Source organism: Physeter macrocephalus, chromosome 7, assembly GCF_002837175.3.
Source record: "Physeter macrocephalus isolate SW-GA chromosome 7, ASM283717v5, whole genome shotgun sequence".
Lineage (NCBI taxonomy): Eukaryota > Metazoa > Chordata > Mammalia > Artiodactyla > Physeteridae > Physeter > Physeter macrocephalus.
The window spans coordinates 43604632-43627713 of record NC_041220.1 but is presented as its reverse complement, the minus strand read 5'-3'; the positions used below and the strand labels follow the sequence as shown (position 1 = coordinate 43627713).

General features: G+C 35.0%; 1 protein-coding gene across 1 annotated transcript in view; it reads left to right on the top strand.

Annotated features, from left to right (window-relative positions):
* LOC129392264 (adhesion G protein-coupled receptor L3-like) overlaps positions 1-23082 on the top strand; it is a 337154-nt gene that overhangs the window by 210210 nt on the left and 103862 nt on the right. The window contains exon 6 of the mRNA XM_055086331.1: positions 21849-21929. Coding sequence (XP_054942306.1) covers positions 21849-21929 — 81 coding nt within the window. The remainder of the gene's footprint in view (positions 1-21848; positions 21930-23082) is intronic.

The window sequence follows — 23082 nt, the reverse complement described above, 5'->3', positions numbered from 1 at the left end:
AAGTATTACTGCTTCCTTTACTATGGCTTTTAGAAGAAGGCTTAGGTTAGTAGCAGGAATATTAACTATAATTATGCCAACTCCTTTGCTTAGCATTTACTTATATATTGGCTCCTTTAATAGTCACAATAATTCAAAGACAGAGATCAGCAAAATTTTTCTTTAAAAGACTGGATGATAAATATTTTAGATTTTGCAGACTACATATGATCTCCAGTGCTGCTAGTGATGTTCTTCCTCCTCCTCCTTTTCTTCTTCTTTCCTCATTTTCCTTCTACTTCTGTTTTTGTTCTTCTAATCTTTTAAGAATTGATAAACAATTCTTAGATCACAGGCCATGCAACATCAGAGCATGGGTTAGATTTGGTCTACAGGCTGTAGTTGGCTGACCCATGCTTTCTGAAATATCTTTAACTATCCCTGTGTTCCAGAGGGGGAAATGGAATCTCCAAGAAGCTAACCAGCCTTCCCAGTGTTCCTCAATTAAAGACAATGCTTTGATCTTCAGCTAAGAATCTCACCTCTAATACCATCTCCTAATCACCAAGCTATTGATAATATACCCCCTGCTCAAAGGAGTCTGATGAACAGTGCTGATACTGTCTCATTTGTCTCAGAGGAAACAAGTGTGAGATAGTGATGATGCAAAGAGTTATAATGACAAAACTTTAACATTCAGGCACATTTAATATGTGGCAGGCACACTGCTTCATATTTATTATTTTTTTTGCCCTCACCACAATCCTGTGAAATGGGAATGCTATTGTTTGCTTTTTACAGATGAGATTGACACTAAGAGATTAATATACTCAAAGCCACAGAATCCGTGAGTGATGTAACTGTATGAGTACCCATAGATCTTATGTCTCTAAAACCTGTGTTTTTAACCATGGTACTATACTGCCTCACTACTGAAACTCATGTGTTCTGGGATATGTGACTTTGATTAGAGTTAGTGAAACCTATCTCATTTCTCCTTGTAAATAAGGTCTAGCAAAGACTAACCTTCTTAACTATTTAGTAACAGTGAGCAAAGAAGTAGAACAAAAACAGGAAAAAAAATGCACACACACACACACATATATGTATATGTATTTTTTTTAAGATTTCCTTAGTGAGTACAGTTGAAGCAAGATGTAAGCTATCACCATGGGATTCAGCAGGAATGATTGTTGTTTGGGGATACTGAGTGACACTTTGAAGACTGAGCAATTTGTCACAATTCGTTAGCTAATTATTTCATATTATTTCATGTTATTTTCATTCTGCTGTATGGGATCCTTTCTTGTCTGCACCATCTTTTTGGCTGTTTCTTGATAAGAAGAGTGGCATTCAGATAATGATACTATTCATAAAGTTTCCATCCTTAACTGAGATAAATTCAGGTATGGCCACAAAAAGATAATATCTGGCCATCCGTATATTGAAAATAATTGGCTCAGAGCTAATGAAAACAGAGGTTCAAGATAGAACTAGAAACCCTTTGTGTTGTTTTGATAAGTAACCCTGCAAAATAGAGACATTCCCCTGGAGTTATCCTAAAATATAACCAAAGATACTTGTTCAAACATCTTTGGTCATTTTCTAATAATGTAATTTCCTTTAATGGGTTATCATGAACAGCACGATTTGAACTAAACTCCTCTAGAGCATAATTCTAAGGAGGATTTTAATGAAAATGGTCCCTCCATGTGTATAATATTTTCTAGATAACGTGACAATAATATTCTGGAATAACCACTTAATTTTTTCCTTTTATAGTACACTATATGTCAGATAAGTCAAATTGTTTTTTTGTGACCAGCTTTTATTTCCTCAGCCATGTTCTAGTACTGATGTCCTCCTTCATACCTGGCTTAGAGGACTGCTGTCCTACACAGTTAACTGTGCAATTTGATCAAGTTGAAAAGATAGTTGAGATGGTCTACTAGCCTCAAACCTTCCATGGTGTTAGCACAGTGTCACCTTTGATGCTCAGTGGCAGATGATTCAGCCCATCAGTATTCAACATTGCTTTTCTGGTTTTGCAGTTGTAGGTAAGACCTCGTGCTCTTCTGCGCAGATAATCTACTTGAAAATATGCTTATTTTTAGAAACGAGGTTAGTGATGGGTACTTGGTAAAGCCATCACTAAAGTGGAGGCCATGGATAATGGCTTTTGGAAGGTTTATATGCTTTTTTTTCTTGAGATAACATTTCTATGAGCATTTAGAACATCAAGGCTATTTGAGTACAGCACCAGCACATGATGTAAAATATTAATGATAAGACACAATGGCTTATATACATAACATGGAACAAATTTTCAATTAAATTGAGATTATTTGAATTCTATTCATTCTCTAGCTTTTATTTTTTTAATAGAATCTTACATTCATCTCATGAAAATAAGATGTTGGATAGTAGAATAAAGTGAAAAAAGCATTATTACTTTATTGAAACCATAACTTCTCGTTACAAGTAGAACCTTGGACTATCACATTCTAAGTCACTGTATCAGTGAAATACAAAAAGAGAAAAGTAAAAATATTATGATGTGTCATGGTCTCATGGTATAAGGCATCAACTGTTCATTCTATACTAAAGGAGAGTACAGTAACAAGTCTAGCATTCCTATATAATACAAGCAGCTCATAGTAGGATTTGCTAAGAATCTTGATTGATGCCTAATGTCCCTAAAAAGCATTTTCAAGATATAAAAGTACTTCAAACATGTTGGATATTGACATAGTTAATTTCCAGAGCTGAATATTCTCCTTAATGCTTTAATGATTTCATGCTTTTCCCTCACCAACATATGAAGTGATTTAGCAAGTTTCTCTATTTTTTGTAGATACTGCTGTCTAAAATTTCTAAGGTGTCTCCCTCTCCCCTTTATTGCTAGTTAATAAGCATTTTAGGGACTTTGATAATGAGTAATTTTAGAAGAATTATATATTAGCCCTCCAAATATTCCCATTCAAAACAGTGATATATTAAGATGTGTTAATTGAGTTATGTGTGGCTGAATTAATTGAACTGAAACTATGTTAGCAAGTTTTTGAATGGTCAAGGGAAAAAAGCTGAAGTGATTAGCTGCCTTTTATAGAGTGCACTTATTAAAGGAAGAAAATACTTCTGCTTCCTAGACACACAGGCACATGTCTACACACACAAGATGCTTTTGTTTTAAAGTAAGAAAAACTCAACTCAAATTGGCTAAAGCTAAAAGAAGGCATTTGATGTCTCAGGTAACTAGACTTGCAAAGAGAGAGGCTTGCTTCAGATCTAAAAAGGAGGTGTTCATTTCTGTTATCAAGGTTCTATCTCACTCAGTCCCTAAACTCAGCTTGCTTCTGATTGGCTCCTGTTTCAGATATACTTCTTCCACGTGGTAACAAGATGATCACCAGCATCTTCAAGCCTATGTTTTTCATGGAGCTCAGGTTCTCAGAGAAAGAGCATTCCTTCTCTCTATTGGCATTAGCAAGTTCCAGGGAAAATTCTGATAGGGTCTTCTGATATATTTGATAGAACCCTCTGAGTGACCAAACCTGGGTGATGAACTCACCTCTCAGATTTTAGAGGATACTGGAAAGGGTCAGCCCTACCCAGTGTATTTAGAGCAGGATTAATATTGAATGCTATATATATCCTGAAACAAAGGAATGCTGAACAACAAAAAAAACAGACATACAATTCCACACAACAAAAAAAATCATCTAAATTTACACTAGTAGAGGTGTTGTGTTTTTTTTTTATAAGCATGTCCTTGGAGTTATGTTTATTGCTTCTTTGCTTGTTTCCCACAATATAAATCTTAAAATCCTTTATGAATAAGAATTAACACTTTCAGATCACTTGAGGAAAGCTAAAATATCTATTAGATGGTGTTTCCTTGAAGTCTGAAGGAAAAAAATAAGACTATAATATGCAAAATTTTCACCAAAATTGAGACATAATAGGAGCTGAGAGATTCATTTAATCATACATTAAGTTGCAATAATGAAGAATGACTCTTAGAAATATGAAAATAATACATCTGTCTCTTAAAGAGGAAAACATAAAACTATGAAATAATGTGGCATAACTAAGAAAAAGATATTTCTATTAAAATATACAGTATCTTAAAGTCAATCAAACTCTATACTATTACTTTATAAATATTTTCACTTTTATGACAGCTTATACTTTTCATAGATAACTATAATATAAATGCCTAGTACCTCCAAATTATGCTAATAGTGCTTCCTATTCTTTGAGTGTAAAGCTAAATTCTAACTTTTCCAAATTCCTTTGATTAAGACTACAAACATAAAAGTAGGATAAATCTGTCAAAAATGAACAATTTGCACAAAGAGTTCAGATTTTTCAGCTGACAGCATTTTAGCACACAGAGGGGAGTTGTCAAAATTTCACTACAGGCACTTTCGTTCTATACAATGATATATTTTAGAGTTTATTGAAAAGAATTAGGTGGTAAAATTCACTGTCATCATCCTGGAAGAATATCCATATCCTTTTATTTTCTGAAAATCTGGTCTTATTATGCTTGGGTCACTCTGATCCCACTTTTGTAAGCCTATGCATGCAATACCTTTTGCATGGAATTTTCTGAATTCAGGTCTTTTGGGGTGTATATTGATCTCTGTCAACTAACTGAATAATCTGGCAGGTCCTGCTGAGCTCTCTTCATGATAGATTCTCTCACAGATTGCATGGATTGATGAAAACGGAGAAGAGATTCAAACCTAATTGTGGGGGAAATAAGCATCTCCCTTTCTCTTTTCTTTGAGACAAAAGTTAATTTCATAAACAAACCTCATATATATTCTTGTAAAAAAAAATCTCCTCTGATTCTTCATTATCTTGCCTAACTATATCATTTTACATGTAAAGAACTTCTTTGAACACCGGACCTGTAATTAATATATTTGAATTTTTCTACTCCTCTTTTAAATAAGTTTAGGTATATTTAGTTTATTATGCTCTAGTATCCAAAGGTCTCATTCTAATTCTCCTATAGATATGCCTTCTCTAAGATTTACTGACTCAGAAGCTGAGAGGAAAAATGCCTGTTGGGCATCATTTGAGAATAACACCTGATGAGTAGCTTTTACTTTGAGATCTATGTTGTCACACTTCTCCACTGATAACATTTATCTAGTCAAATCCAGGCTGCTACTTTTCATATTCTGGACCCTTCCTTGGGGGTGGGGCTAAGGGCAAGGTGTTAGCATTTTGTTGCCATCCACCTATGAACTTTTCCTCAGGTACATTTAACATGCTTTACCATTCTTCTTTGTGGATTAGTGTTACTGGATATTTTCTGATCTATCAGCAGGGAGGAGAAGAAAATTTAACATGTTATGCTTTTCTTAGCATGCTAGGATAGTCTTTGTGCAGAACTTTAAAAGTATAAACACAGCAGGCCAATTCTTAGCTCTGTACTCTAGGGAACAAACCTCTTTGTTGTGAAGACCCTGGTCTATTCTTTTCTTCTTGCTGCTTCTGCTTCTGTGGTTCTAGAAGCAGATTTTCATTTGCTAGTTCTCCTTTGAAGTAATTCTAATATCACTTTTCAGGCACTGTAACCCTTTATCCTAAACACGTAATTCCAATCTTTCCTTTATGACATTAACTATTTTCAGTTCCATTAAATACAGATAAATAATATAAATATAGTGCCAATTTATCCGGTTTTTTCACAGTTTATCATAATGATGTAATTGCCACCTACTCAATAAGGGGGAAAATAAAATTGATAAAAGTACATTAGAAGAGTATTTTTTTTGAATCTACATAAATGCATTGGGTTAAAGTCTGTACTAGGGAATTGCTGTGTGTCTCATTTGGTAAAGACCTCTTCAAGAATTGCATGAATCTTTTCTGGTAGAAATGGACAGGCTGAGAGAATTTAATTGTTATAAAATTTGTAACATTTCTCAAACAAAATTAGTTACACTATGAATTTATTTCCATTTATGAAAGAAATTTTCACAGAGTTTTACTATTTACCTTGTTTATAATTTGAAGTGTAGCAATTTTAACGTTCATCTTAATTTTTATGTCATCGATGTGAATTTTCATAGAAATACACTGAATTCTTACAGTGACTAAGACATTTGAGTGAGTCCTAGGATGCCAGAGAATACATGGAAACTGGAGTTGTTATGCTTCCAACTCTCATGGAGTTTTATACCTGGATTGACCTATGTAAAGTCTTAGCTATAAATGTGTTCAATTCGCTTACTCTTCCAATGAAGACAGATAAGAGAAGTGAAAGGATGTTTCAGTTTTAATATTTACAAAATTGTAGCGAATGTTAAAACAAGTTTAAGAAATCCTAGAATAATTTGAGGGTATTCAAGATGTGTGTGTGTGTGTTCACGTGTTCATGTGACTATAAATATAAATATATAAATATAAATACACACACAAAATTGCTATTCACATTTTCCCACATCGCACATAGTTTCTGGAGAATACACATTTTTAAATATTATATAAATTTTCATAACTGAAAATGAGTATAAAGCCTACTTCACCCTTTTTATTTTCCTGGAATTTGATATCTAGGCTGCATGTTGAAAAGGTTAAATAGTTGGTATCTTCTTTTGACATTGAGTTTTGATAGGTGAATTTAATTATAAGTAAAAATGTGGATTCAGTAAATTAATAGACTATGCCCTTTATGTATTTTTTTGCTATAAATCAGATACCACGGAAAACACCTAATCTTTTTCTCTCTCTTAAAAAGCACTTTATAATACGGTGAATCATATTTCCAAATATCACAAGAGAATTAGGAGCGTGAACGTGACAACTTCAGTCTTATAGAGTCACAGTATGCGCCTGATGCTGGTCCTCTGCCGGCCTTTCCTGAGTCACCCAAGGAGATTTTACTCCTCAGTAATCAAGGTTATTTTTGCCTTTCTTATAGACAAAAATAATAAGTATTTATTGAACACCTCCTCTGAGTCACATACATATTTATTGGGCTCCCTTTACCTTAATAAGTGGATTTTTCAATTAAATCCCATAATTTTATATCTCTGATTATAGGTTCCAAGAGTTAACAGTTTACTTGCTTATTTCCAGTAGTTGGTACCAGTAAATAGTAGGCACTCATTAAATATTGTCCTAATGAATAAATGAGTAATTAAGGAAATTAATGAAAGCTCATTCACAGTTTCTTTCTCTTTTGCCATTATTTGTGTTAAAGAGTTATTTTACTCAGTCTTTACAAGTTCGATGATCAATAACTGCTATAAAACTAACGTTTGGGGGCTGGGCTTCCCTGGTGGCGCAGTGGTTGGGAGTCTGCCTGCCGATGCAGGGGACGCGGGTTCGTGCCCCGGTCTGGGAGGATCCCGCGTGCAGCGGATCGGCTGGGCCCGTGAGCCATGGCCGCTGAGCCTGCGCGTCCGGAGCCTGTGCTCCGCAACGGGAGAGGCCACAACAGTGAGAGGCCCGTGTACCACAAAATAAAAACAAAACTAACATTTGGTAATTTATTTTAAAAATTTACAATTTTAGAATGACCCATTCTTGAACAAAGATATATCATCAGGAAGATCATATATACTTCATTATTACAATCCTGCACAGAATATCTGCTATATTCTTAAAATACCACAAAGTATCTGAATATTAATAGGAAATGCAGCTGATACGTAACAGAAATTTTGAATCGGTAACCAAGCTTGCCCACATTTTAATATCCCACTACATAATTAGATTCTGAGTATTGGAAAACATGACAAAGAATGATTCCAGCTTGATGCAAAATTCTCATGTCTTAATTTACTCCTCCCCAAAATGAGATATTAAAAAAACTTTTAAAAAGTAAGTTATTTTTCATTACTTATACTTATCATTTTTGTTTACTGATGAATAAGATGTCAGAAATGCACAGCACAGCAATAAAATAACCCGAAAGGAAATATTTATTAAAGGGGTAGGAACTAAACTCATTTAATGAAGCTTGATTCTGTACTAGACACTAGTAATCCTTATGTCACTATTGATTTCATTCTCACAGTAAATCTGTGACCTAGGTAATTTCATAACAGTGGATAAACTCTAAATCTTCCTTTTTCACAAAACTTTTATTTTCCTGTAATGCAGCATTCCTAGCCCTAATCGTTAGCCAACAAAGTTTCTATACTTTCTACATTTTATGTCATAAAAATAAGAGAAATAAAGGATAGAGGATGAATAGGCAAAGCACAGAGAATTTTTAGGGCATTGAAAATACTCATATGATATCATAATCATGGACAGTTGTCATTATACATTTGTCCAAATCCATTGACTATACAACACCAAGAATGAGCCCTAATACTATATGGACTTTAGGTGATTATGATGTGTCAGTGTCAGTTTATCAGTTTTAATAAATGTACCACTGTGGTCGGGGATATTGATAATGGCTATCTATACCTTTGTGGGGACAGGATACATGGGAAATCTGTACCTCCTTCTTAATTTTACTATGAATTTTTAAGTGTTCTAAAAAAATCCTAATTAAAAAAAAATAAAGAGACTAGTATAAAGGAAAGAACACATAACTAGGGGTTATATAACTATTATGCTATGTCTGCCTCTTGCCCTTAGCTAGAGGGTGACTGTACATGAGTCCTATATCTTGTCTAGGCCTATTTCCCCCTGTAAATTACAGCAGTTGGGCTAGATGATTTCTAAGGAAGCTATTCTATCTCTTTGATTTTTGTTTTGTCTATCTCATTATATATAGTTATGTTTTATGCTTATCATTTAGTTGCAGTCATCAAGTTATTACATTGCCTTGTGAAGTAATCTCCTCTTTCTGATTAAAAGAACTATCTGTGCCACTGGTGATATTTTAGGTGATGGTACATTCTTAATAATGTATGCAAGAATTTGTATGTATTAGAAAGATGTGGTTAAACATTGAAGCTCTAGAACTGTCTTCTAGAGCAGTCTTGACAAAATGCAGAATATCAGTGTGTTTTAATATGGCAGCAATTCAAATAAATATATATATGGTAGAGTGTGTGTTATAAGGGTTTAGAATAACTCCAGAAGTGTACACAAGATACCGGAAAGAGAGATTGCCTGTGGATAGCCATCAGGTTGATTAGATGCTTTCATTTTGTCCCAGTTGAATATATACCATATCCATGTATTAGCTGTTCAAATAGTTAGTATATTTAATATGAAAAGGATATTTTTAGAATTAAAATAAATACCAGTTATTATATCGTGTCTTAGTTTTCTATCACTGCTGGAACAAAGTACCACAAACTTAGAGGGTTAAACAATGCTAATTTATTACTTTATATTTCTCTAAGACAGAAGTCCAACACAGGTCTTATTAGGCTAAAAGTAGTTCTTTATGTAGACTCTGGAAAGGATCTTTGTCTTTTTTAGTTCTAGAAGCAGCCCCAATTCCTTGGCTCTGGTCCCCTTCCTCCATCTTCAAAGCCAGCAATAGCTTATGTAGTGTTTCTCACGTTGCACCACTCTGACTTACTCTTCTGCCTCCCTTTTCGACTTTCAAGAACTACTGTCATAAGGATAATCTCCCCATCTCAACCATAATCACATCTGCAAAGTCCCTCCTGCCGTATAAAATAACATATTTACAGATTCTGAGGATTAGGAAGGACCAGTGTTCTATCTACCATAAGCTATAAGCAAAATATCTGAGGAAGCTATAATTCCTAAATCAGAGTTGCTCTGGAAGAGAAGGAGGCTTAGGAACAGCCTCTTGTATGTCCTGCGCTAATTGACCAACTGAAGTTATTGACCCCTGTGTTCATGCTAACCTCACAGTTCTGCTCATTAGGTTCACCTGTGTTTTTTCTAAACTAGCTTTTCACAGCTCCTCACCCCGAATACACACCTTCAGTGGAATAGGCCTGAATATTAACTACTTCAATAGTGAAATATTTTCTCCTTATTCTACTGTATGCAAAACATGGGCTTAGTACAATGATGATAAACAATAGGAAAGATGTGAGTGTGCATGTGGGGAGGAGGACTGCTTCAAGTGTCTTTTTTCTTTTTTCCAGCCTTTGGAATCACAGTGATTCAAGGAGATCTGTATTACTGACCCCTCCCATTTTTAAGACCTCCATTAAAATTAAAAAAAAAAATGTCCGGGGAAGGCTAATATAGTTAACCTAGTGTTGAGTAGAACATAGTGTTTTGCTCATTGTTTGAGAAAAGTGATTTCAGAGTCCTGATTGTTCTGTGATTTAGTCTTTTATTAGTGTAAACACTTAATTTTAGGTTAGCCTGGAAAAGGACTAAAAATTTCTAATGTTTCAGAAATTTAGTATGTTTGCCTCTCTCCACCCTCGTAGGTCTATTTATAGGGTGTGGAGGCAGTAAGCTACATAGTAAGAACATGGTCTCTGGACTTGAAACCTGATACCCACACACACTGTTGTGTAACCTTTGAAAATTCGCTTAACTTTATAAAGCTTTAGTTACTGCATTTTTTAAATGGGAAGCAATATTTACCTCACATGGTGCTTCTTAGTATTAGTCTCTTAGAAAATTAGAAAATAACTATTTTTATTACTATGATCTTCAGTTTCCAAAGTGTTCATTCCTGTTTATTTTTGAAGAATTATAAAAACTAGAAATTCAGGAAAGATAAATGCTCTGATTTATTTTTTCTTTTTCTATTCTGTTTCTAGGTTATTTTTGTAAGGCTTGCTACAATAGGTTTTTGAGACTTCAAGGAATAATTTTGAAGCGATGCATCCGAAATTCTGTGTTTATCATTTTAACTACCAAGTCTGTTTTTCACGCTTGTGTAAGAAAGGAAAGCATGGCTTATAAGATAGAGTCCCCTCTATATCTGTGAGCACCTCAAATTCATCATTGATATAGAACATTCCTCAGTCCAACACAATTTCAGCCCTAGGGCCAATGAGGTATTTTGCAGGCCAACAGGTTTCATTTCTTTCAGACTGGCTGATTTCTTCCTGACAATTGCTTCCTTGAATTTTACATTAAACTCATTTCACAATGTATCTTCCTAATTTTTAGGTATCATAATGGTATTGTGATTGTTTTTAAAGAACTCATATTTTATAGACACATATTCAAATAATTTACAGATGAAATTATATGATGTTTGGGATTTGCTTCCCCTTATTCTGGGATGGGGAAAGAGGCATAGGAGGAGAATGGTGAAACAATATAGGCCCTGAATTAACCATTGATGAAGCTGGGTGATAAACATGTGTAGAGGTGGAAAACTTGTCCCTTTTCCCCTTCTAAATTCTTTGGCTGGTCTAATAATTAAATTGACATAAAGATTAGCAAGAGAAAAACAGATTTGATTTTGTTTGTACTGGAAGCCCAAAAAGATATGACTCAGAGAATTGACCATTGTAAGACAAAAGGGTTTGGACTTGGGGTAGTAAATTAGTGAAGAAGTAACAGGGCTTGTTTATGCAGCTTTCTCAGGCCTGAGTTCCCTATCTGGGATAATGATGCCTTCTGTCCTCCTCATGCAGAGAGGATACCTTTCACATGGGAGATTTATTTCCTGCTTTCAGGGAGACAAAGAAGGGTCAGAGTGTCTTTCTTGTACCATTTGTTTCTCAAGTAACTTTAATTCAAAATAATATGCCAGAGTGGCATGCTTTGGGGTGATATATTCTGTTCCCCTTCACATGTATTTTTATTCCTTCCTTTTTTGTACATTTTTGAATTTTTACACTATTTTTAATCATCTTTTCTGCCCACCCTCCTTTGTGGGTCCCTGTCTCCTAGTCCTCTCACTTATCTGATCAGCAGGCATCCATCCCCTCATATCACTCCTCCTGATTCCCCATATGCCTGCCATACTCTTTCACTAGACTACTAATTGCTGTTCCCTCAGTCTCATCTTTCTCCAGGTACTGTTCTTCCCTCACTTCGCTTACCTCAGTTTGATGCTATTGTACTCTTTTTTCTCACCTCTATCAAGGTACATATCATACTTCACTGCAATTTCTTAACCCTGCATCTAAGCTGAAGTCTCTCTTTGGTGCATTGTATTATCTTGTTCATATGGTATTGTTAATACTGGTCACAGGGTGGGAGTGGGTACTGAAGAAATATTTTCTGGAAGAACTACACACACACACACACACACACACACACACACACACACACACACACACACAAAACACAAGAAAGTTACCTTTGCTCCAAATTACTCCATTTGTTTCCTTTGTGGCAAGAAATATCCACTGGAGAGAAGCCCGTCAGTGACCTTTACACCTCCATCAATGACTTTATATCCTCAATAAGAAGTCAAGCATGTAGTTGTTTCTCTGCTACTTCATATTTTACTAAAGTCACTGAAAATAAGTGTGAGTAATAAGATGAAGGGGGAAAAGGAAATCAGAGTGAAAAGATAGGTGTTAAATTGACAACTTTACAACTCTTTTCATTGATGATTATTTTTGATTGGTGTTTATATCTGCACCTGAAAGCTGACATTTTGGATGCCAGATGGTTATAGTCAGACTGGGATTTAAAGACAAAAAAAGCAAGCTGTTGTAATGTTAGGCACACCCAGTTTTCCATCAGCACAACCAACACATTGACCTCTGGTATTCTTTTTGTAGCTGAAATTATTTTCAACAAAAAATTAAACTTTTTTTGAGGGGTCTCATTTACTTTCAGAGTATTTGAAAAACTTAGAAAAATCCCATATGCCGTTCTTAAATGTAGTTTAGTATAGGTTTCCACATTCCACATGGAATCATTATTATAATAGGGCAGAGAAATGCAGTGATGTAACTTACTATCATTCTAAAGCTTGTAAAAGGAAAATGGCAATATCATTAAAAACCCGTGTTCAAAAATGTGAGATCTATTTTATTGTTTTTAAGGAGGGGGAAATGTCATATTTCTAGAGGAAATAATTAAAATCAGAAGTTGAAAATTTAAAGGTAACAAACAAAAAGAAGGCATGAAATCTGCCTGGAGAGCCATAAACTATTAAACTTGTTTACAGCACTATATAGAAAATGAGGAAAATTTGAGTTGAAAGATAGTATAACTGGAGAAACCAATGGGGACTTTATGGTAGTAAAATGTGTTTTTACTTTAGGAACAAAGTTGTGTTCATTTTCCCAATTACATGTCACCGTATTTTATTTATGTCTTCTTTTACTCATTGGTCATTGGTGTCATTATTAATATGTCTATGAATATGTGTAAAATTTGAAATAAATGTTAGGCAAAAGCATCTGCTACCAGCACATTTTGTTCTTTCATTCTTAATTAATAGAATTAGATTTGGACTCTTATCTATACTTTTATCTTTTTACAATTTCCTATAAAAGTCAGATAATATCTCTTGCCTTTTCTTGAACTCTTCAAAATCTATTAATAGAAATTAAATTAGGCCTTCCCGATCACTCTATTTAAAATTGCAAACTGCCCCTCCCACTTCAGATCCCCTTTAGCCTGTTCTAATTTGTTTCCATTGCCCTCAGCATCTCACACATATTATATTTACTGTGTTAAATGCTTACTGTCTGTCTTCCCCTACATAAGAGTGTGGATTATCATTTATTTTGTTGTGTGATGTACGCCAACCGCCTAAGAAGGCACCTGTCACATATGAGGCACTCAGTTAATATTGTTTGGTGAATTAATGAATGAAAGAATGAATTTAGCATAATAATAATAATAGCTAAAAATTCTAAGTACTTTGCTACATACCATGCACTGTTCTAATTACTACATATGTATACATTTATCTAATTTTCAAAACACCTCTGTGAGGTCAGTGCTATTATAATCCCCATTATACAAATGAGGAAATAGAGGCACATAGAAGTTAAACAGCTTGATAGTTGCTGGCTAATAACTTATATGGTTAATAATTCTATGGCTAAAATGCGGCAGAGTCCAAATACCAACACTGGCAGTTCTGTTTCCTGGGCATGATCTTACCTGTTATGCTAAGTTGCCTTCAGTTTATAGACATAGCCAAATCGAAAAAAATATACATATTTTTATAAATAAAGAGTTTTCAACCCTTTTAATGTCTCAACAACCTAAAAGCTCATGGCCCACACACCTTGAAAATAATTGCTTGCTGAGTGAGGCTTCAGAAGTAAGAGAGGGTTGAGGGCAGTTTTCTGCAGGCTAGCTGCATCCCCTTTCTTACTGTCCTCTGACATCACTCTTGACAACCACCACCTTGATTTGACTTTTGAAAGTCACCAATTTATCAAGATGTCAGTTTCCTTATTCTAAAATGTAGGTTTGGGATTATAAGATATCAAATGTCTTTCTCCCTCCGAACTCTATGGTTCTAAAAATGTATTGCTGTGCTCTGATGTGCAAGTAAAGTATTGACAGTAGAAAGAGGAAAAAAAAAATCCTTTTCCTGTACTTAGTGCTGGTCAAGTCTTTTCTATATTTGAACTTTAGTAGAAATTGCAGAGAATTCTTCAATGAAATAGAAATTAAATGAAAGTTGAAAAAGAGATTGAAAATAGAAAAATAATGGCTTTTCCAAAATCCATAATGGCCTTTTGGGTTCTACTAACCAGCACCCTTAAATCTTCTACATCTTTGGCATACCTGACATTGGATAGTTCACACATTTTCATTTCAGAACGTGAGCAACTCTTTCTTTGTTTTCATTTTTTTGGCCAAATCATTTTTTTTCCTTCTACTCTCTCAATGTCGATGAACTGTACAACTTCTGACCCAAACCCTATGCTTTATTTTTCTGTGTTCATTTGGGGAGATTATTCCCTTCCCAGATTTCACAATTGTCTTAATATTAATTATTTCACGTCTCATCAATCCTGATTAACTAGACTATCACCTTAAAATGAACAAACAAGCAAACAACCAAAAAACCCTGAAAAACATCTCTGTGATAGTGGAACCCTCATACATTCCTAATGAAAAGTAAAATGGTATAGCTTCTTTGGAAATCAGACTGACATTTCCACAAAAGTTTATACATGGAGTTTACTATACGACCCAACAAGTCCACTTCTAGGTATGTGTATTCAAGAAAAATGAAACACATATCCACACAAAAACTTGTAAATGAAGGTTCATAGCAGAATTATTCATAATAGTCCAAAAGTGGAAATTATCCCCAAAGTCCATCAACTGATTAATGGATACAAAAAATATGGTATGTTTTTACAATGGAATATTATTTGGCAGCATAAAGGAATTAAGTACTTATTCATGCTACCATATGGAGCCTTGAAAAATTAAATTGAATGAAGGAAACTGATCACAGAAGACTATATATTTGTATGATTCCAATTATGTGAAATGTCCAGAACAGATAAATCTATAGAGATGGAAACGTGATGAGTGGTTGCCCAGGACTAGGGTGGGTTGGGAGGAAATGGGGAATGACTGCTGAGAGGCTTCAAATTTCTTTTTATGGTGATGAAAGTAGTCTCAGTTGATTGTGGTAGTGGTTGTGCAAATCTATAAATGTACTAAAAACATTGAATTGTATATTTGAAATGGGTGAATTATATGATATATAAATTATATAAGTATATATTTCATATAAATGTACACATATATACAAGTATGTATGTACATACATGTATATATATAAATGCATATATATGACATCTTCATGCAAATGTATCATTTACCTACACTAAAAATTGAATAAAATCTAATTCATAAGCTACCCACCCATTACCCTGTTGCCATTATTCTTCTAGACTCCTAAGCAATGAACCAAGAAGCATTTTTTCCTCCCACTTTTTAATTCTTTGTAATTCTTTTATGAAATCTGTCATTAAGCAATGCTTATTCCTTTGGTAATTACTTTGTAGGGACTTAAAGATAAAATGACATGTGAATAGGGGACATCAGGAAACTCTTTCCCCTAAAATGCATGTCCTATAAATTCAATCTTTAAAATTTAAATTCTGCAGCACAAAATAATTAAATACAAGAGTATATAGATGAATCTTAACCTGGGAATACACTTCTTACAAGAAACAAAGATCACAGGGTATCACCAAAATATTATTATCAGTGTGTCTAGCTCTAAGGAGCTAGTAAGGTAGACTCAATAACTAATAATTACAACAATAAAGGTCAAAAAATTTAAATGAAAGTCATCAAGAAAATTTAGAGATTTTATTCAAAATGGGGAAAATAGAATACTTACACAATGAAATATTCTTATAACCAAAATATAGAAAACTTCAAAAATAATTTATTCCTATTTATTAAAAAGCAATTCAAACAAAAATCAATCCATTTAAAATACATGAAGAGAAATTATTTAAAATATTTATTCTCCAAATTGGTTTATAGAATTAATGTAATTCTAATAAAATCTCAATATGATATTTTACCTTAAAATTTAGAAAAAAATGCAATAAAATTCAGAAGGAAAAATAAGCAGATATGTATCTTTTTTAATTTGGAAAAGTAAGGACAAAAATAAAAGGAGCACATCACATATTTAGATATAAAAAGCTGTGGTTATGATGACCAAGTGAGACTAGTATAAGACAGTCAAATATGGTGGAAAATGTGTCATATTTTTAAAACATGTGTTTGTCATGCTTTTTACCTCCCTGTGCTCTTTTTGAGCTGATTGCATTTTTTGCTGAATATTATTCACCATAAAGTCCAAGAGAAATTTTTATGAAAGTTATTTATTGTTTTAACTGGAGTTTATTATTATTACTATGATTTTGCATTAATGCTTAATATTCTCTCTTAACATTTAATTTTTGTCATTTTAATTACAATGAGTCTTGGCGTGATCCTCTTTCAGTTGATCCTGTCCGGGAGTCTCTGTGCTTCCTGTACATGGATGTCTGTTTCATTTCCCAGGTTAGGGAAGTTTTCAGCTACTATGTCGTCAAATATTTTCTCTGTCCCTTTCTCTCTCTCTTCTCCTTCTGAGACTTCTGTGATGAGAATGTTAGTACACTTGAAGTAGTCTCAGAGACCTCTTAAAATGACTTCATTTCTTTCTATTTTTTCAGTTCAGCTTTGGTGATTTCCATTACTATAACTTACAGCTCACTGACTGTTCTTCTGTATCATCTAATCTGTTGATTCCTTACAGTGTATTTTTTTAATTAAGTTATTGTATTCTTCAGGTGTGTTTAGTTCTTCTTTACATCTTCTAACTGTTTGTTCAACTTCTCACTGTGTTCATCCATTCTTCTCCTGAGTTCTTTGATCATATTTATGATCATTACCTTAAAATAAACTCTTTATCAGGTAGATTGCCTATCTCTACTTCACTGAGTTCTTCTTCTGAGGTTTTATCTTATTCCTTCTATTGCAACATGTTCCTCTGTTGCCTCATTTTGCCTAATTTGCTGTTTTTATTTCTATGTATATTGTAGGTTGGTTACATTTCCCAACCTTGGGGAAGTGGCCTTTTGTAGGAGGCATCCTGTTCATCCCAGCAGCACACTTCCCTCTGGTCACCAGAACTATATACTCTAGGGGTGTCCTCTTTGTGGGCTGCATGGATCCTTCTGTTATGGAGGGCTGACTACGGTGGGTGGTCTGGTAGTTGTGGCTGGCCCCTGGTCCACTTGGTTGCCAGACCCTGCGGAAGCTGGCAGCTGCTGGCTGGCAGGCCTGGGTTGTGAGGCTGCTCACTGCAGAATGCCACAGGGTCCTGGGGCTAATACTGACCCACTGGTGGGCAGAGCCAGGTTCTGGGGTGGGTGGTTTCAGGGCTGGGGTTCACAGATCTACTGTCAGCCTGCTGGTGGGTGGGCCGGTTCCTGACATGGCTGGCTATGGGTTCTGGGGTGACCCAAATCTGGTGTCAGACCTCTGGTAGGTGCGGCTGGATCCTGGGCCACTGGCTGAGGAGCCCAAGGTGTCACAAAGCTGGTGTTGGGAGGAATTCCTTGGTGGCACAGTGATTAATAATCTACCTGACAATGCAGGGCACATGGGTTCAAGCCCTTGTCCGGGAAGATCCCACATGCCACGGAGCAACTAAGCCTATGTGCCACAACTACTGAACCTGTGCTCTAGAGCCTGTGAGCCACAACTACTGAGCCCGCATGCCACAACTACTGAGCCCACATGCCTACAGCCCGTGCTCCGCAACAAAGAGAAGCCACCGCAATGAGAAGCCCGCGCACCACGGCAAAGAGTAGCCCCGCTCACCTCAACTAGAGAAAGCCTATGCGCAGCAATGAAGACCCAAAGCAGCCCAAAATAGATAAATAAATAAATAAATTAATTAATTAATTAATTTTTAAAAAGCTGGTGCTGGTGGGCAGGGCCAGGGCCCAAGTGATCTTAAAGCTAGTGCTGGCCTTTTGGTGGGTTGGCTGGGTCCTGACAAAGCAGGCTGCAGGGCTTTGGTGGTCCTGGGGCCGGTATCTGCCTGCTGATGGGCAGGGCTGGGACCCAGGGTCTCTGGCTGCAGAGACCTGGGGGTCCCAGGTCTAGTGTCTGTGCAGTAGTATGTAGGCCCAGATCCTGGGCCCTCTGGTGGACAGGGCCATGTCCTGAGATGGCTGTGGGCTCAGGGGGTCTTAAGGCAGCCTCACCCAGTTAGTTACTTGTCCTTTTGCATCCTAGTACTGGTGCAAACAAGCTGGTGGGCAGACCAGGTCCCAGTGCTAATAGGCTAGAGGGAAGATTCCAAAATGGCATTTACCAGTACCAGTGTCCGCGTGGAAGAATGAGCTCCCCAAAATGGCTGCCACCAGTGTCTTTATCTCCATGGTGAGCTTCAGTTGCCTTCTGCCTCTTCTTGAGGCTCTCCAAGATCAACTGGTGGGTCTGACCCAGGCTTCTTTCAACTTACTGCTTCTGCCTTGGGTCCTGGAGCATGTGAGATTTTGTGTATGTCCTTTAAGAATGGAGTCTCTATTTCCCACAGCCCTCTGGCTCTCTGGACACTAAGCCCCACTGGCCTTCAAAACTAAATGTTCTGGGGATTTGTCTTCCTGGTACAAGACCCCCCGGCTGGGGAGCTTAATGTGGGGCTCAGACCTCTCACTCTTTGTAGAGAACCTCTGCAATTGTAATTATCCTCCCCATTGTGGGTCACCCATCCAGGGGTATGGATCTTGACTATATCGTGATTCCACCTACTCCTACCCATCTCGTTGTGGTTCCTTCTTTATATCTTTAGTTGTAGAAGATCTTTTCTGCTGGTTTCCAGTCTTTGTCATCCATAGTTGCTCTGAAAATAGTTGTGATTTTGGTGTGCCTATGGGAGGAGGTGAGCTCAAGGTCTTCCTACTCCCCCATCTTGGCCAAATTCCTTTTTTTAGTAATTCTTTATGAGGGGGGTGGGACTTTGAGAGACAATGAATTTTTTTTCAAACTATGCACAGCATCTCCCCATGTTTCCATATGCCCTTCCTGATGATGATAGATTACTACCCTGAGAATTGTTGCCTTAGATTTCTTATCTATTAGTTAGTTATCCTTAGTTAGAAATATTGCCTACTAGAATGTGTTTTTTTTACCTTTTATGTGTTTTTGTGGAGATAAATGTGTGAATACCACTTATCTAAAGTGTGGCAGGAATCTTTTTAAGAATTTGATTAATTTAATCAATCAACAACAACCTCCATAATTTCTAGTTTTTATTCTGCAGATCAGAAATTTCAGTTACCAGATTGGAATCCATTACTGCATTTCTCACCTTTCTCTAAGGCTTAGAGTCCCAGTCAATGCCTACCACTGTGACTTTCCCTGCCATACTGCATCCTGCAGTTTGCTAGATTTCTCCTTGGATAGAGAATGGAAATTATGGCAAACCAGGTTCAGAATTTGACCATCAATAATCCCCATTCCATTTCACTGGCTCTTTGATATCCCCATTTTCCCTTAGGGATATACACATTGTGAACTTGTGCTGCTTGAAGTACCTGTGTTGAGTACTGTTGAGGTTACATGCTTATCCCAAGAACAAAGGCAAATGTGGCATTTAAAGGGACTGTTTACTTCATTATAAATGTAGAGGTAACAGTCCCAAAAGCAGTTACTTGTCAGAGTTTAATCACTAAAATCTATACGCATTATTTCCAGGTTTAATATACCTTCTTTGAGAAAAATATTATGATATAGATGAAAACACTTGAAATTTGAAGTCAAAATATTACTGGCCTTGCTGTTTACTATCTGCATGTTAGTTACTTAATCTCCTCTGCTTGTATCTTTGATTTAAAAATGTGTGTGTACTAATGTATTACCTACCTTTAAATCCTTATAGTGATATTGGTTGCATAAAAGGAGATAATGTATGTATGAATGCATAGTGGTTATTATTATATGTAGTAAAAGCCATGTTCCTTGGTTTGACATGAAATCAATACTATTTTAAATGCTGATGTTATTTTGAACCAATATAAAGTGAAAGATTCTTATTTTCATTTACACGATCAATAAAGTTTCAGACCAATCCATTCGTAATGACACAAGACTTTAAAAATAAAAATGTTTTTGCAACCAAGTATGCAACAGAGGTAAACATCAGGTGTTTTTATAGTTAAGATAATCTGAAGTTTTTAATAAGCTATATTACACATGGACTGCTAGCAGTGCACAATCGCTGTCATTTCTTTTATAATAGTGCTTTTAGTATTCCACTGAAACATGACCAGTGAAAGCATAATATTCTTAGTTACCATTATGAGGAGCTCTGTATATTACAGCCTCTCCACTGTGTCTGCTGTTAGCTAGAAAAATGCTGGGAGCAATAGCAGCTACTATCAACAGGGAGCCATGTTAATTATTTGAAATGTGCCTCATAAGAGAAATCAGCAGAGTTTATTACAAGTTGAATATTACTTGAAACAGGAAGGTTACTGTAACTGTTATCATAATCTATGTATCATTAACTTTCCTTGTTTAGGAAAAGAGATTAACAACCCTGTAGATTGCTATAGTAAATGTATAAAATATAACTGCATATTCCTATTTTAGAAAGAAAGTGGTGGGTTCTGTACTTTTACCCAAACCTTCTTTATGTAAAGTAGCTTTAGAAATTGAACTCTGTAATTATGCTTTCTTGCCTTAAAATCCAAATTGCTTACTGGATTATCAGTGTACAAGCTATAGCTACTTTGAGCATTAGAAAACTCTTTTGTTTTTAAGCTAGCAATTTTTTTCAGTCAGCGTCTAGTCCTTCAAATCAACTTTAACTCATGAGACAGAAAATGTATTACAGATATGCGTGTGAATTAGCAGAATGCTTTACAAGAAACAGAGAATGAATCCATCTACCTGCTTTTTAATATTGTGGTTAGTTATTATTTTTTCATCAAATACAATAAGCAAGTAGGAGTAGTTTTCTACTCAAATAATAAGTAAAAAGTTTAAAAGTAATCATAAAAATAAGATATAAATTAATTAGGGTTGTAAAGTTATCTAAATAAGTGCTATTCAAAGTATTATCTGACAAAAATGCCAGTCTGCAGACCATTTATTACTGATCTGCAGTGAAATAAATGCAAAAATTCAGAGTAAATATTTAGAAACACTTAAAGCAAATTGATAGAGTACTTAATATCTGTTTAACAATCAAAAATAGGGACTTGTATTTTATGTCTCTGATTTTAGTTTTTGTATTTCATTTTTCCTGTCAGTGATTTTTATTGTATTTTTTTAAAGTGTCACTCAACAATAAACTTGTGATTTAACAACAACAACAAAAGTAGATGGCTTAAGAAGGACTGATTTAATTGCTTGATGTTTGGATGACACATAATGATTCTGTGTTTGGATAGATCTGTCTGCACTGTATAATGGTTAGTAATTCAGTGTGAAGAGAGATGTATGACATCATAAAACCAAAAAAAATGTAAGAAGACATAATTATAATATCTTAACATTTATTTTTGGGTCCACAGGACAGGCACATCATGGACAGGTACCATACATCTCTCCACCAATTCACCTTGACTCTGAGCTAGAAAGACCCCCTGTTAGAGGTGAGTTGTATTCTTTTTTTTTTTTTTTTAGTTTAAAGAAAAAGAAATTTATTCATTCTTTGTTGAAGACAATTAATTAAATTAAACATAACTGTGAATATGTATCTTACAATGCAGTGCCTATTTAAAAAACAGGAGGAAAATGGTGTGTAAGGAACATAATAACAGAAAGAGTAAGTCTTATTTATAATAAGATGTGAAATATTGTTTTGAGAAATGTTTGTAAACCAAATAAGAAATGAGGATCCGTAGTGGAAGACTAGTTGAAAACCAACCTAGATTTAGAGATTACCAGATAACCGTTACTTTTTTTTATTGGAAATTTCTTCTTCTACTATCCTTTTTTATTTTTAAATAAATTAAGATGTCTTAATCTAAAGTCATATTGACAGATTTATTTCCTTGCAAAGTGATATCTTATATTTTATTATTCCTTTTAAAAGTCATTTTATTATTAATATGATAATTTTGTTTTAAAGTATATAAATAAAATTATGTATCTAAATTGATGCCATCTGTTTAAAGATTTTTAAAAATAACTAGTCATACAAAATAGAAGTTAAAAGTAACATTTATCTCATAATCTAAATACAGAATTTATCTTTCTACTTTTAAAAATTAATGATTTTTAAATGTTTTATAATGTTCAAACTAATGTAATAATAGACAAACTTTTAATTTTATAAATACCAAATATCCTAAGGTTAATTTTCAGTTTAAAGTAATATGGTATATTTTCTTTTTTTTTTCTTTTCTTTATTTTTATTTATTTTTTTTTAACATCTTTATTGGAGTATAATTGCTTTACAATGGTGTGTTAGTTTCTGCTGTATAACAAAATGAATCAGCTATACATATACACATATCTCCATACCTCCTCCCTTCCGCCCCTCCCTCCACCCTCCTCACTTTGTCCCAGCGGCATGGTATATTTTCTTATACTTTCAATAGTATACAATAAAAGTCATTAGATCTGACTTTTATGAGCATGTTTTCTATACATGCTATTTCCTCTGCCAGGATTCTCTTACCTTTTCTTTTCTACCCAGTAAATTTCTACCAGTGTTGCAATGCTCTGCTTTACCTTCAGTTCCTCTGTTAAGCCTTCCCATGTACTAGGCAGGAGCTAAGTACATGCCTCTGTCCTCCAAAT